Source organism: Ictalurus punctatus, chromosome 16 (genome assembly GCF_001660625.3).
Source record: "Ictalurus punctatus breed USDA103 chromosome 16, Coco_2.0, whole genome shotgun sequence".
NCBI lineage: Eukaryota > Metazoa > Chordata > Actinopteri > Siluriformes > Ictaluridae > Ictalurus > Ictalurus punctatus.
In genome coordinates, this window is record NC_030431.2 from 17,238,414 (window position 1) to 17,254,222 (window position 15,809).

At 38.8% G+C, this 15,809-nt stretch overlaps 1 protein-coding gene across 1 annotated transcript; it reads right to left on the minus strand.

Annotated features, from left to right (window-relative positions):
* Window positions 1-343: 343 nt before the first annotated feature.
* LOC108276669 (cortexin-3) lies at window positions 344-14,737 on the minus strand. Its single transcript, XM_017488475.3, has 2 exons — window positions 14,180-14,737; window positions 344-2,259 (listed from the first exon to the last, which is right to left on the minus strand). The coding sequence occupies exons 1-2, from the start codon at window positions 14,208-14,210 to the stop codon at window positions 1,925-1,927; spliced, it is 366 nt and encodes a 121-aa protein (XP_017343964.1). The 5' UTR covers window positions 14,211-14,737; the 3' UTR covers window positions 344-1,924.
* Between the last annotated feature and the right edge of the window lie 1,072 nt (window positions 14,738-15,809).

A 15,809-nucleotide genomic window follows, 5' to 3' on the forward strand; every position in this document is an offset into this window, starting at 1 on the left:
CATTAATTCTAAGATAAATAAAATGAGTATAAACTGAAATCACACTTAATTTCAACAAACCAAGTTATCAGAAAATATGAAGAATCAAAAGGAGAGTCATGGTTTTGGTAAGAGTTTATTTTCATCTTCCTATAAGACAAATACGGGTGTAGTTGTACCATGTACCATGAGTCTGCATCCCCACTGTTTAGCTTCAGAAGTAATACACTATTGAAAATCTATAATCTTTTAATTATCTTTATATATATATATATATATATATATATATATATATATATATATATATATATATATATATATATATATATATATATATATATAATTACAATTTCATTATTCCTTCTAACAGTATTTAGGTCCTAATATCCTCATGGTTTGGGGTATTTCCACATTGAATTGGGGGTTTCTATTGTTATGTATTTATTTATTTCTTATTTGAACATTTGTGATAAAAACCTACTTGCCAGACACAAGGTTATTCACAGAGAAGTGAAGCATATCCTCACAGTGAACTCATCTTAACTGACAGTATCATTTGCATTGAAAACGTCTGTCAAGTCCCATTGCACTACTCAGTGCTTTAATTTCTCTTACACATTCACACATTCATGTGGCTTGTGCATGCAATACAGTGGCAGTCGTAATCAAAGTCCTGGCAGTTCTCACTCACTCCTTAAGTGCTCTTAGTTTCTCATTGGCTCATTCACAGTGGTGAGACAACAGAAAAGTGCAAAGGAACATCATTTGGCAGGCTGATGGGTAAAGAGACTAAAAAGCTCTAAAAAGGAGAAGGACTCCAGTGCAATTCAGCCAAATTCTGAACAAATGTGACAAGACATTTTTTTTTTTAACACCACATGAATGATTAAGGAGGCACCTCTGAAAAGTGGCCTTTCCTCATCGTTTGATCTTAGCCATGAATTTTCTCAAGGCAAATTAGCGATTATGGCTCCTGCGGCTACGGCTTCAAATGGAAGGGCTGACAAAGCAAATCATGGCAGATCAGTTATTAAAATGGAACTGATCTAAATTCAGTTTCTTGTGCTAATGAGGCAGTATATGCTGACTGTATGATCACATTTTAAACAGCTGTTGTTTTTAAACACATACAAGACTCCAATTCTCTCGAACATTCACACCGGGCTACAAACAAACCTGCAAGTGCCATCTATAGCATCTGTGTAAAATATTTTCCAGCATCTTGCCTATGTCAAAATTAGCATAATACGTATAAGTGGCCCTTTATGAAACCGTAAGCACTGCACAAACACATCCTAATCGCTAACTCTGACAAAACTAAGCTGTATTGATTTATAACAGTGCATACCTTAAGGCTCACTTTTATAGACAAAAGCATTAACCTATGTAGTATTTATGAAGTGCGTATAAAGGGTCTTCAAAAGGACATATTATCTCAAGATGTCTACTTGGCAGTATACAACAGTGCAGATACCAATGGTGTCGGTGAGAAGAGGAAACGAGTGCTGGGCGTTTGCAGGAAGCTGAAGGAGCAGCGCTTGGGTTACCCTGTATGAGTGTCACCAGGCTCACAGCGGCACAGAGGAGCACATGCCGGTCCACAACTGCCTCTGGCAGCACTCACAATCCCTGACTGCTCCTTTCAGAAAACACCCTGTGTGTGCACATGGTGTGTGTGTGTGTGTGAGACTCGACGTTTTCTATTTTTGTCAAGCTTGACATTATACTAACCATGCACGTATTTTTTTTTTTTATCATATCGAGTCACATTTAGGTTCCTTACCAAAGTGTGTGTATATATTATTTTTAGCTACGTGTTTAATATACATCACAAAATGTTTGCCTGTAATCATTACTTAATCATTACTTAATTTAAGGTTGTTTGTGATTCATTTAACTAGGTGTATCTTGTCAGTGTTGTGTCTGTAGTGTGTGTACATCTCCCCTATGCTAGTGTGTAATCAAACTGGCCCTTCTCGAGGCCGTCGAGCCCATCTGCCCAGGTGGAGGTGGGCATGCTGCGGTAGGGGTCCAGCAGGATACGGAAGCAGCGCACAATCAGCATGCAGAGGAAGATGAAGAGGAAGATGACAAAGGCGAAGGTGGTCTTCTGCTCGAGTGTCATGGCTGTGCCGGGCATAGGGCCACCTGCCTGCACTGACGATGTGAACGACTCGGCCTCCATCAGCCACGAGAAGTGCAGAGGGTCGTCCCACAGTAGCCCCTCACCACGCATCCTCACGGCACGCATACGGCCCGGCTCCTCCACATGGACCTCATCTACACACACACAGCACAAGACAGAAAAGATCTTTTCACTTCCTTTTATGGTGCTATGATTTATAAAGAGGCTTGTTATTAAATCCACAATTTTGTGCATCCAACCAAGTCGGTTTTCTGACTGTGGCAGGAATACACCCTTTTAATCTAAGTTAAGTGCTTATTGGTCCAGCACCATAGGTTCAACCTTCAGAAAAGGGGCCTATCTCAGGAACACTGCGCACAAGTCTTGTTCTTTTTCAAGCCTCATTTATTCATCATTCATTGATTCATCTTCAGTAAATACTTTATCCAGGGCAGTGAATCAGAGCCTTTCCTGAGCACACTGGCTATGAGGCAGAAATACACCCGGATAGGACACCAGTCCATCACAGGGCATCATACACACACACACACACAGACACACACACACACACACACACACACACAGGTAGTTTTCAGGAGAACCCAGAGGAAACCCATGCGAGCACAAGGAGAATATGATCAACTTCACACAGACAGTAATCCGAGCTCAGGAGCGAACAAGGGATGCTGGAGCTGTGAGGCAATAATACTATGTATACATCCGCTGTGCCATTGTGCCAATATGGATATTTTGATCAATTATGTCAGAATACACGTACATACTATCATGACTTTATAACACACACCACCGTCAATAGTACTTAGAGTAGCAAATTACTGAACATTTACTATGCCCTCTTATCCCTGTTAAAAGTTATTTTTGTGAGTATTTTTTAAAATTTTGTGAGTAAATATTCTTTAATGTCTGCAAATGTCAATAAATCTAAATATCATGTTAGATATATATCTTTAAAATGCCTTCAAGCATTGTGATCTTTTACTGTTGTCATAATGCAGCCTGAACACTGACTATATTTTGTCCTTATTGACATTGTTTATAATATAAACAATTAGGAAACATACATATCTCTTTACATGCCTGGAGATGTTAGGTGTGTATAGTCAGAGATGGGGCAAATGTGACATTAGAATGACTTGTAATAAAAAAATATTTAAAAAATCACATTTCTGTTCCATATTTACAAATATCAGTCATGCACACAGTGAAACACACCATCCACACAGTGCAGCATGGTGATGCTTTTTATCAGCAGGGACTGGGAAACTGCTCAGAGCTAGATGGATGGAGCCAAATACAGGGCAATCCTAGAAGAAAAACTCTTTGAGTCTGTAAGAAGCAGTGCTTGAGTAATAGTGCCAAGACGAATGGGCAAAAACTTTCAGAGTCTAGATGTGCAAAGCTGATAGAGACGCATCCCAGAAGACTTACAACTGTAATTATAAGACAAAGGTGGGGTTTTTTTCAAGTATGGGACCAGGGGGTGAATACTGCAACCAAAAATATCTGTTTTTACCCAATTAAAACTTAAAATGAAAATATTTTGCACGTACAAATGTTAACTATATCATGTAAATAAAATGGAATAAAACTAAATAGAATTTAGTCCCAACTAAATTCATTTAAATTCCATTTCAATACATATGCAAGGCACTGGCTGTAACATACATTATTGCAGCAGCAATAAAAGGCCAAAAAGAAACCGATCAATTTGACCCTAAAAATGGATTAAAATAACAGTGTGATGTGTGAAATGACACTACAGCAGTATCTGTGATAAGCACTGTGATAATAATTAGCTCCCTCACCTGGGCTCATTTAAATAATGTCACAAGTACAGAGCCGAGAAATAAAATAGACTCATGGCAGGGTGTCATGTAACTCTCAAAAACCAGTCAGGAAATGGTACTGCTGTGCAGCAAACTCTGCAGTGAATCTGGGTACCCAATTTTAGGCTATCCCCTTGACTAAAGGTTGTTTTTTTTTTTTTACAAATTTTTTTTATCTTTAGAGAAGAAACCATTTCTGTGACCCGACCAAAGTGTCATAGGTAAAGCACATACTGTACAGTATGCATCGTATAATCTGGTGCAGGTTGTTCAGTTTTAAATAAGGGCATTAGTCAGGCTGATGTTTGGTGTGATATTCCAGTGCTTTTCCACACCCTGCAGTCTGCTGCATGAGGCATGAAGCAGACGGGGTCCTGCTTTCATCACAAAACATGACAGCTGTACTGACACTCCATTGATTTAGCAGCACAAGATACATGCACTGTGGTGAGACAACCCTTCACTGCAAAAAAACATTTTTTTTTTAAATTTTAGATTCATTCCAGTGTAGTGAGCAAACTCAGCACTCAAGTCTCCTGACTACTGATGCTCAAGAGCGTGTTCATATGTGTGTACCTGTACAAAATTCATATGTGTGTGTGTACACGCACAGTACAAACGAGCAAACTGAAACATAGTTCATAATTTATTGTTTTATTCTATTACTTTCTGATGAAATTCAGCCACAGAAATATGTTATGTCTATTGATCAGGCTTTGTGTATAGTGCACGGTGGAAGAGATGTAAAATGATGCACAATTATGCTAAAACAAAAATATACCAGGACTTTTGAAACATATTACTGTTCATTCAGAGCAAAAGTGTTTCATGATCAAGAGAGTGATAATTGGCAGTCGTACGATGTAACTGTGTTTCAGCAGCAGTTCGTGAACACAGATTTTTGCTGGGGCGAGAGGACAACGGCATAGCATCAAACACAATTAAGTCAAGAAGCTATCACACTTGATTTATGTTACAGGCTACTACCTAGTGAATTTTTAAAGTCACAACAGAATGCAGACTAGCAGCTTGTTTTGAGCAGGTTTAGACATACCTTTGTTCAGCTAATACAAAGTAATATCATTAACCAGGGTTTACAGGTTTCAGCAAAAAGTCGGGCCCAGCTAGGTCTCAAAAAACACACAAAATACCTGAAAAATTGAGCATCAGGCAAGGGAGTTATTTTTCTTCTTTTTCTCAGCCTTTGCTTGGGGAAACAAGTATTTCACATGTATTTCTGATGTACAGACATCTTCTCAGCCTTTGCTTGGGGAAACAGGTATTTCAGATGTATTTCTGATGTACAGACATCTTCTCAGCCTTTGCTTGGGGAAACAGGTATTTCACATGTATTTCTGATGTACAGACATCTTCTCAGCCTTTGCTTGGGGAAACAGGTATTTCAGATGTATTTATAATGTATTTCGGACATTATCCGTACCATAATTTCCCCCTTCCCTCTCGCAATCTTTGCAAATTATCATACAATTGAAATGGTTTTGTACATCACAGATACACTGTCTGCACTTACACTATCTTTTTTTTTTTTTTTAAAAAGAAATGCACTAGCTTTAATTTGATTATCTGTCGTAAAACAAGAACAGTATTTTAAACAGAGAATTTTAAAACTAGACCAGTTTTGCAACCCTGTCATTAACTGCTCTGTCCACTGCTCCTCCCCCTGGCATAGAGACAGCACGTATCCCACTGCAATGGGTCTCTATTATGCAGTTCTCATTTCTGACCACTAACAACAGTGGAAACTAAATGAGCATGCTGCCCCATGATTGCACACCATCTAGAATGGTAAACAAATCAACCGAACATCTGCTTATATCTGTCGAAATATTTTTTCATTAGTCACTCGAAATAAGTCATTACAATTTCAACGGAATTTAAAATATATGGATTTGCGAACGAGGACTTTATTAAGATGAATATTTGTTGAACCACTGATATAAATGCTGCTGTGGACAAGCAACCACTGCTGTGTTTACTAATGTGGTCAAAATCTTGGTTAAAAACTGTCAAAGAAAGAATCAAAGTAAACTATCCTACCAATAAACTTTCTACATATTTAAACTCTTCAACCCTGTTAACTGAACCCACTTGGAACAAAACATGTATTTGCTATAATCTGTTTGTTACCAATTGACACAAAATTTGCTATTTGTGCTTGTCTTATCTTTTCCAAGTCTCACGAATGATAAACAACTATCCTCACTAAAATCTACAGAAACTACAGTAAGAGAATTACCAGATCATGATTACGTTTGGATATATATGACAAAATTGTCTTGGGACTCCATTCGCAAACATTTTATTTTGTTTTAAAACCCTGTTATGGGAATGAAGACACAGGAAGACAACTATGACAAAATGCTGTGATGCTGTGATGCTGTGATGCTGTTCCCCCCCCCCCCCTTTAAAAATGCTTTTTACCACTAAGCAAACTGAAATCACTCCTAAAAAAAACTCATCATCATGGGTCGGTTCATCACTCTGTCAGCTCGCCCAGCATCAGCTCTCTCTCTTGTGCGTCAGACACTCACTGCAGCAAACAACTTATAAATACACATTATTCTTAATCATACACAAGTGTAAACACTCACTCTTTACCCGCTCGTTCTGACTCCTCCTCCCGTTCACAGCCTGTGCTTGACCACGTCCTCACTGCTGCGCCCTTGTAAGTATTTCTTTAAAGACTGAAAATCTGCATGTGAATCATATCTTTATGTCAATGTAGATAATCAAGAACTCCTTTTTTGTCCATGGTTGTGTATATGACTTATGTTCATTTATTGTTAGAGGCTGGTCCTGAAGGAGAAACACTGCAGTGTTTGGTGTTTCTCCTGATTTAATTCACCTTATTCAGCTCATCAGCTTATTCCCGTGACGTGTGTTGTGATTTTGAGGTGTTCGTGTTGCATACATAGTAAACTGTGCAGTGCTGTGGGACTCCACGTCAACTGTTTGACACACTTGATTTAGTGGAGATTAACTGCAGAATTCTGTGTCTTGGCAGTAGCTAGTGCTTTTAAAGTCGTCAATACGTAAGTGTCTATCAACTAAAGTCTAAAATCAGCCTGCTTATATTCAAAATGACAGAGAAATTTTTTTGCAATAATGATTGAGCAGGTATTTTAGTGTGTAGTGTGGGGTAGTGTGATTTCCTGCTGAATTATCTCAAAGCAAAAATATTTTTCTGCAGACTGCTGTATTTTCTTCTTATTACATTCAAAGCACTTTTCTGAGATACTATGTAAAGTTAGTTTATGTTAAACATCCAGTGAAATATCAGTCGGTACGTTTTCATGGACAACAATAATCCGATATTAACCCAATTAAGACAATATTCTGATTAAGAAACTACCATGTAAACAGCTATTTCTGATTACCTTAATCTGACTCGAAGTAAACATAAATCGCATGAAGACGTGTGGAGTATTCCTGTTTTAGTCGCATTATCGAAGTGCATTACAGACATGTACACACCTTAATCACACTATTAACGTCGTGTGGGAGTTTTCACCGCATTTTGTGTCAGGACATGATCACACACGGCAGTGCTCAACCGTTTGACGGCAAACAAGAGAGCACGGCTGCGTCCGAAACCGCGTACTTGTATACATGTATTTTGCCTCCTATATAGTAGGCAAGTAAGCAACCCGTGGCTTCAAACAATCGTCTATTTGCAAGTACAGCATGACAAATAATTAACTGCACTTGAAGCTTTCGTAAAATTAAAAATGAAACACCCAAAACTGTGTACGGTACCATAAGGAAAACCAACTGTATGTTGATGCGTGAAATTCTGGAGGGAACATCGGACGGCGTGGCATGCTGACGTAATGACGTGTGCCGTTAATCGATTTATGTTCTATAACCTGTAAAACAAGAACATGAAAGGGATATTCTAAAAGCAACTCATGTAAACACCTTAATCACAATATTGTCTTATTCAGAATAAGGTCAATAATTAGATTACTGCTGTCCATGTAAACATAGTCAGTGAAGGTTATAAACATTTATGAGTATGACTTCAGACAAAATCATCTGGTTACTGTAGCTCATGTTAGCTAGTATTATGAGCATTTATATATAATGCTCGACAATCCTGTTAAGTTAGCTCAAATTAGCTAGATGCTTTATCAGCATTATCAGTGAAAATAAGTATAAAAACATCACACAGTTACTTTGTGATTACGTTGATGTTCTTGGCATGCATATGCACATGCGAAAGAAGATATCTAGATGGTATTTACCACCCCTGGTGGTAAGGAGGGGTGAATTATATTGTTATTTAGTTAACGCACATCAGACAAAAAGAAAGGCTTTAGTAGTAGCATTATGCCATAATCTGGCAGGAATTAAAAGTTCACTTCCTTTCCCTTCATTTGCTTTTTTCCCCTGGACTTTTTACTCTCTTATGCATAAATGACATAATTCACAGTCAATTCGCACACATTCAAAGCTCCATCATGATTAAGGTGTCTAGGAGTCCCGAATACAAAATAAACATGAAATATCATTTATCCACTACAAACTGCTTCACAACTGACCCAAAATATTATAATAACTTCAAAATGAGATATTAACCATGTAGGTATTCCAAACCGTGGAATTAGAAGGTTTTGGCTTTTTGGCAGTGGTATGTAAGTAACACACACAAACACACACCACACACACACCTATTTTTTTGTTTGTTTGTTCATACCAGGCACTTTAATAGGAACACTTACCCCTACTCATTCCTACAATTATCCAATCAGCCAATTATATGTATAAAATTATGCAGATATAGCTCATGAGCTTCAGTTAATGTTCACATCAAACATCACTAAATGTGATCTCAGTGTATTTCAGAAAATGCTAATCTCCTTGCATTTTAACATAAAATGTTCTCTAGAATTTACACAGAATGGTGCAAAAAAAAAAAAAAAAAAACACACACACACTAAAAGTGAGGGCCAGTTCTGCAGGTGGAAACTCCTTATTAAACAGAGAGGTCAGAGGAGAATAGTCAGACTGGTTCCTGCAGACAGAAAGACTACAGCAACTCAAATAAGCAATCTTTACAACCATGGGGAGCAGAAAAGCAACACAGAACACACACTATGCTGAACCTTGAAGCAGACGGACTACAACAGTTTACGTTTATGCATGTCTTGTGCAGGACATTGTGTTCTAGCATTCTCCAGGTCTGGACTTTGCCTGGCGCTGTTCTGGTGTATTATCATGGATCTTATATTTGCTGTTTCAGCAGATACTAACAGTGAATCCTAGATAAGCACAAATAAATGTATTCACTGCATGTACCTTACAACCTCTGGTTCCTGATCTGTATCAAGAGAGACAGATGGACAGATACAGGAAGCATGACGAATGAATAGCAATCAAACAACAAGAATAGTTGCACTGTAAATTGTAGTGTGGCGTGTTAATGAATATTAAAGTACAGCATCGAGGGAAGGCATTTGTGCCAATGACTCCAAGCAACAATCAACAGTGATGGGCTGCATCTGCAGAGCTCTGAAGCTGTGGTGCAAAACATTTACATATTCCCAAAACAGTTTTGTCTCATCCATGCTTCGATTTATACCTAAGAACTGCTTCTGTAATCATAAAGACTGTCCTGTGCTCATCCCAGGACTCATTCATAATGTGCTCACACTGGACATCCTTTCAACAAACTTAGTGCTGTTTAACTTTATAGTATACAGTTATAATACCAATATCTGGTGCCACCCAGAAAAAGATGGGTTTCCTCGGAGTCTGAGTTATTTTAGACATGGCTTAAAGGAAATTTTCAATGTTGTTCAACACAATCTTTGCATCTGTTGCATATGTTTGATTACTACACATTTCCCGGTATGGAGAAAAGAATATAACCCCATTTACTCTGAGCTTTCAATGAAAATATGAGCGCAGTTGTGGGAGGCATCAATAAATGTACATTTGGACACTTAATAAATTCTTCAGACAAAAGTATTTTAAATTGTAAATTAAACTAATTCAAGGGCTATAATTTTCTAAATCAAACTATAATTTTTCCTTTCAGAGATTAAACTATTATTTCTGAGTGAAGAATATGCAGTTATGCGTTACAAATGTTTTTTTTTTTTTATATGAATGCGCATGGATATGACAAAAGTTTTGAGAACGTGTAAGTCACCGTAATACTGCTCTGGAAGGAAATACTGTAATGTTTTCTTAAGACCTTAGACGCTAATGTTTGTAGCTTTGAATTCATGTTATAGTTAAATGTTTATTGACAGAATTCAACAACTAGCGTTAAACTTCCATTACAAGTGATTTTCATGGAAATTCTTTACACTTTACAGTAAGTTTCCTTAATTAATGATTAGGTACTCTTGAACTTAGTAGTAATAAGCAGTCAAGTGGTACTAGTAGTTCGACATTGATTACTAATCACTATAATAAACTCCTATGTTGGGGCCACGGTGGCTTAGTGGTTAGCATGTTTTTCTCGCACCTCCGGGGGTTGGGGGTTCGAATCCTGCCTCCGCCCTGTGTGCAAGGAGCTTGCATGTTCTCCCTATGCTTTGGGGGCTTCCTCCACAAGTCCAAAGACATGCATTATAGACTGATTGGCATTACCAAATTGTCTGTAGTGTATATGCAGTTGTGCCCTGTGATGTTTTGGCACCCTGGGATGGGATACAGGCTCCAGTGTAGGATAAGTGGTATGGAAAATGGATGGCATATACTATGTTGACTACAGTGTATGTATTTAATAATGCTGTGAGAATGCTGAAAAAAAACATAATGACTTGTAATCCAATTTTGAACCACATTAATTACTGATACTTTAACTATTAGTTTGTTAACTATGATTCTTCATACAATGATAAATAATTCCTTTAATGATCACTAATGCACTTTTTACAGTGTATATGTTTGCTGATTATTTTAGCAGCAAATGTGAATGCTTGGTGTTGCAGTGCAATTGTCAACCCTGGATATGGGCAATGGTGATGATAAATGACCACCTCCTACACATTCAGCACAGAAACTATGTGCAAAGTTGTATTTGAGAACATGTCTCTAGAAAGAAACATCCATTATTTCCTTGTAACAGCTGAAGGGCAAAGATATTGTGGATATAAACACTTTTTTTCCCCCAGTATCAGTATTTTTACTCTTAAATGATGTCTGTGACTGATTATTGCGTAATCAAACGCATTATTGTTAAACATTGCAAGCCGTCATCTGGAGGCAGTTTCTCAACATGCCTATCGTTTTGTCACCTCCATCTGTCTAGTTAGTGTTAAGCTGCACAGCATGCACACTGAGTCGCGCCACAGATACCCGGTTCCAAGCGGATACCCCCCTTGAAGTATCACCAGGGTCACTGAGGTAGGAGCAGCCCATACCTTTCATAGTCACCTTGAATCTAAGCATTTGCTACAAAAAGTGCACACACTCGCACGCAACACGGAATAGAGGCTATTTATGTGTATGACATGGATTTTAGGCTTTAATGAATATAAAGACAGCTGGGAGTCTTATGATAGTGTGCTAGGCAATATGTAGGACAGCTGGCAATTTAATAAGACCAGAATAAAACACGTAAAAGGCAGATAAAATATCGAGTGTGTATGATTCTGATCGAAAGTTGTGCTGTTCTTATTCTTGTTCTTGAGGTTTCGTGTTTATTAGAATTGTCACCATGTCCTCAAATAGACAACAGCAGAAATAATGTCAATCTCTCTGTGTACTGCAGTTCAATATGCAGTATAACGGTGTCTTTATAGTTATGAGACATTTTCTCAAAATCAGTGGCTAATGTTGTGAGAGCGTGAGAGCGAAATCAGCTTATTGTAGCCAGCGCATAAAAGATGATGAATTGTCATTGCTGCTGTTCTAAGTAGGTGGAAGTATATAATATAATATAATAATATAATGTACTAGAATAGAATAGAATAGAATACACATAAAAACAGTATATATATATATATCTGTGTGTATACAAAATATTCAAAGTACATCAAAATACTGTATTCTGTGACCCTCATGAAACAAATCTTGTTATTACAGGCCAAAATGACAAGAAAAAGAAAAATCAATTCAACTGATGCTATTTGTTAAAAAAAAAAAAAAAAAAAATCAATCATCATTTATTGTGCGTATCAAAAACCCACAAGAAGAGGGCAATATTTAGTGGATTCAAATTTCCTCCACAGGACTGATAAGTGAGTGCAGAGCTTGCTGCATTGCGTGGGTGCTCACACAAGATTTGAAAGAAAGAGAGAGACAAATGAGTTGTCCAGCAGTTCGGTGCATTCGGGGCAGTGAGTGAGGGACTTGCTTAATTGTGATGCTTCATTATTGTATGGAATGGCAGAAGAGGAGTTCATTACATGTGGCTCTGACTGCCAACGTAATGCAAATTAGAGCGAGCTTGGACGTGTCAGAAATTGGCAGAGGGTATAATTATTGCTGGCTTCAGTTTACCTAAAAACCCAGACAGGGGAGCTGCCATGCACACATGATTTCAGAATATGTTTTAATTACAGCTGACAGCACACAGTGACAAATAACAGTAACTTCATTTTAAGCTGATGTCTTGTTTTAGAAATACGACCACTCCATTTCATATTAGACAATGTGAAAAATTCGAGTTAGTGAATGATATAACTAATTTCAGAATCTGCCTTTATAAGAGTGAACCATTAATAATCAACCATCAAACAGTGAGCTGCAGCTAAAGTTACTACTCGCTGATGATTTAAAGAGAGACACTTGACCAGTAATCTTTTCGGAGTAGAAAACGGACACTTGACGAGTTTTAAACCGTTTAAAACTCAATGTCATGGTGATAAACAGAATCTGCTATTGGCCACATTTCAAAATGTTGTATCGTTGTATGGACGTGGCTCCAAGAAAGAAAAAAAAAGCTTTGAAACCAAGGTCAAGGTCAGAATCAGAGAAATCAAAAATAGTGATGGCTCAGTTAACACGTTCGTTGCTGGAGGCCATGACTCCTTTCAAGAGCTGAAAGGCTGAGATTTTCCATGCACATATAACAGATAACAGAATATAACATTTTCTTCTATAATCATGATCTGTCAAGTATAGTCCATGCGCTCAATCAAAAAGAAAAATTCTTAGAGATGATCTGATAGCCCAAATGTATATATTTTTTTTCCGTCAAGACAATGCACATTAAGGGTGTTGTCGGTAGTACTGCATGCAAAAAAGTGCCATTGCAGTGCTATATGAATTACGTGATATCATCCTGTTACTGTATATATAAAGCACCGGTGAGTAATATTGGCGCATACTCAACAATATTCACTCATAACAATTCCAAAATAGTGTTTCTAAACAGAAGAAGTCTCTGTAATAAGATATACACCACCTCTTCTTTCTACATACAAAAGCTTTGAATGCTGAGTGTGTGCGCATCCATAAACAGATGTGGATGCAACAAATAGCATCACCTGCAGTGCCTAGAAACATTATTTTGCATCAGATTATCTGCTGAGTTGTTGCACAGGCAATAAGCAATATGCACCAACGAAAAGAAACCAAGTATTCACCCAAAGTTGAGAAATGTGTTCTACCTGGTTCTGGAGGATAAGTTGTGGGTTAGTTTCATACTAAACAACAACAAAAAATTTTTTATAATAATTATGCATGAATTGAACTGCAGGTTCACGCCTTCAGACTGAACAAGAAGACAAAGCTTCCATGCAGGAAAAGAGTCAGATTGGCCCAGAATGTATACCGGATCCCAGGATGCATCTTCACTGATCATGATGTAATGCAGTCGATTAATCGTGAAATAATCTGTGCTGGGTTCATGCAGGCTACTGCATTAGTGCACTAGTGAAAAGTGCGTTTCTAATCCAACAGTACAGCTTGTAAGATTGAGTGCGTGCCCTAGCGCTAATACTTTTTTTCTCTCTCTCTCCTGTCGCCATGGTAACATAATAAAACGTAATCAAACCTGCAGCGGCAGCCGGTATCTTTATCGAGGGAACAATTAATGGTAGCAAAGCATTTATTCCCCTTCAGTGCACCTACTGCAGTAACCTTGCGCTTGCACGCTCGTGTTCACTCAACAAGTGTAAATAGCAGCTGAGAGTCAGTTTGCAGAGACGGAGCTGTCGCGTGCGCTGTCTGTAACGCGTACCGCGCGCGGTAATATTCATGAACTGACCGCTATACAGGCTGTGACAGAAAGCGTCAGTGTTCGTACCTTTGTCTCCCCGCGGGAATGTGGGCTCCATTTCCAGAGTTACAGTGGAAACCGGAGGGGTTCGCCCATTCTACCGTCACCTCGCGCCTTCAGCTCCGCCGCACGGAGACGCAGACCGAGCGAGGCGAAATGAGGACGGGTTCGAAAGCGTGCGCGCGGCTTCACGAAATCAATCTTGGCGTAAAGAAGAAACACACATACACACACACACAGACAGACACAGACAGACACACAGACACACACGCACACACAAGCTTCTCCGGGTTCCTGTGTGTTGAAAACACGACCGCATGAAGCGTGCGCGTGTGGGTGCGCGCGCACAGTAGCGCCTCCGCCGTGTGCGCGTGAACTGCTGAATGAAGACGCGAATGACGGCGCGGGATTTTCTGGAACTGGAAAAAGAAAAAGACCCGGGTGTCCCCGCTTACGCGTCATTATACCTGCACTAACGGCAAAGAGCTTATTTAGCCATCCCGTTTACGAACATTTCATAAATGTCATCTTATATACCTACTACTTGTTGAAATATGATCGTGAATAAATTCGATTATTCCCATGTGAACGGAAGAATAAGGATAATGCCCCAGAGAAGGGAGTCCCTGAGGCTAAAAAATAATAAATGCCATTTTTAGCCAAAGGAATCCCCTTGATACGAAACCCATATACATCAGGCTGCTACTGATGAATTTGTAATGCATGCTGGGAAGCAGGGTGGAATTATTATTATTATTATTATTATTATTATTATTATTATTATTATTTTAAATATTAGTCTCTTTGGGTCCCGGGAATCATTCATGTACATCTATACACCTGATTTAAACACACACAAATTATATGATTTTATGGAGATGCCAGTGATCCTGACCCTTTCTGCTCTCCGGACCTGCCTGATCCATCCTGATGCCCTACCTCTGGATGGCGCTCTCATCAACTGGAGTCTACATTCTTCCACTGAGGGTGACTCCAAGCAGTGTAGCCTGGAGATTGCTGAGGATGGTACGGCTTGAAGTACCATGGAAACAGTTTTGGACCTCAAGTCCACATGGACATTCTTGCTGTGGTTGCTGGGACTACGGTTGCTGCTATGGCCTTGGGACTGCAATTACCACATGCAGTCTTGCACTCAAGTCTCCTTTAGTGAACATGGACTAGTTCAATAAAACAGACTTTATATGAAAACCATAATTAACTTTCCTTTACATTCACACTATCCGTTGTTACCCAGATGAGGACAGGTTCCCTTCTGAGTCCGGTTCCTCTCAAGGTTTCTTCCTCATATCATCTTAGAGAGTTTTTCCTCACCACCGTCGCCACCGGTTTGCTCAGTAGGGATAAATTCACACACTTTGTTTCTGTAATGCTGCTTTGAGACAATGTCCAGTCTTAAAAGTGCTATACAAATAAAAAGTTAATTAAACTGAATTGAATTTCACATGTGAATTTTTAGACACGCCGTTCTCCCCTTGTCCTTTTATCCATGTGGGTTTCTTTCAGGTTCTTTATTTCTTCCCACCTCCCAGAAACATACCACATCGGACTGGCTGAGCTAAATTGTCACTAGGTGTAAATATGTGTGAGTGCGTGTGCTGCCCTGGGATAAACTGGTATATCCCTCCCTCTCTAAATG

Bases quoted from the DNA above. Each gene is read 5' to 3' on its own strand.
- LOC108276669 (XM_017488475.3), bottom strand. From the start codon at position 14,210: ATGGAGCCCACATTCCCGCGGGGAGACAAAG. The intron at 2,260-14,179 runs GTACGAACACTG...GTGTGTGTGTAG, and splicing joins ATTCCCGCGGGGAGACAAAG to ATGAGGTCCATGTGGAGGAG.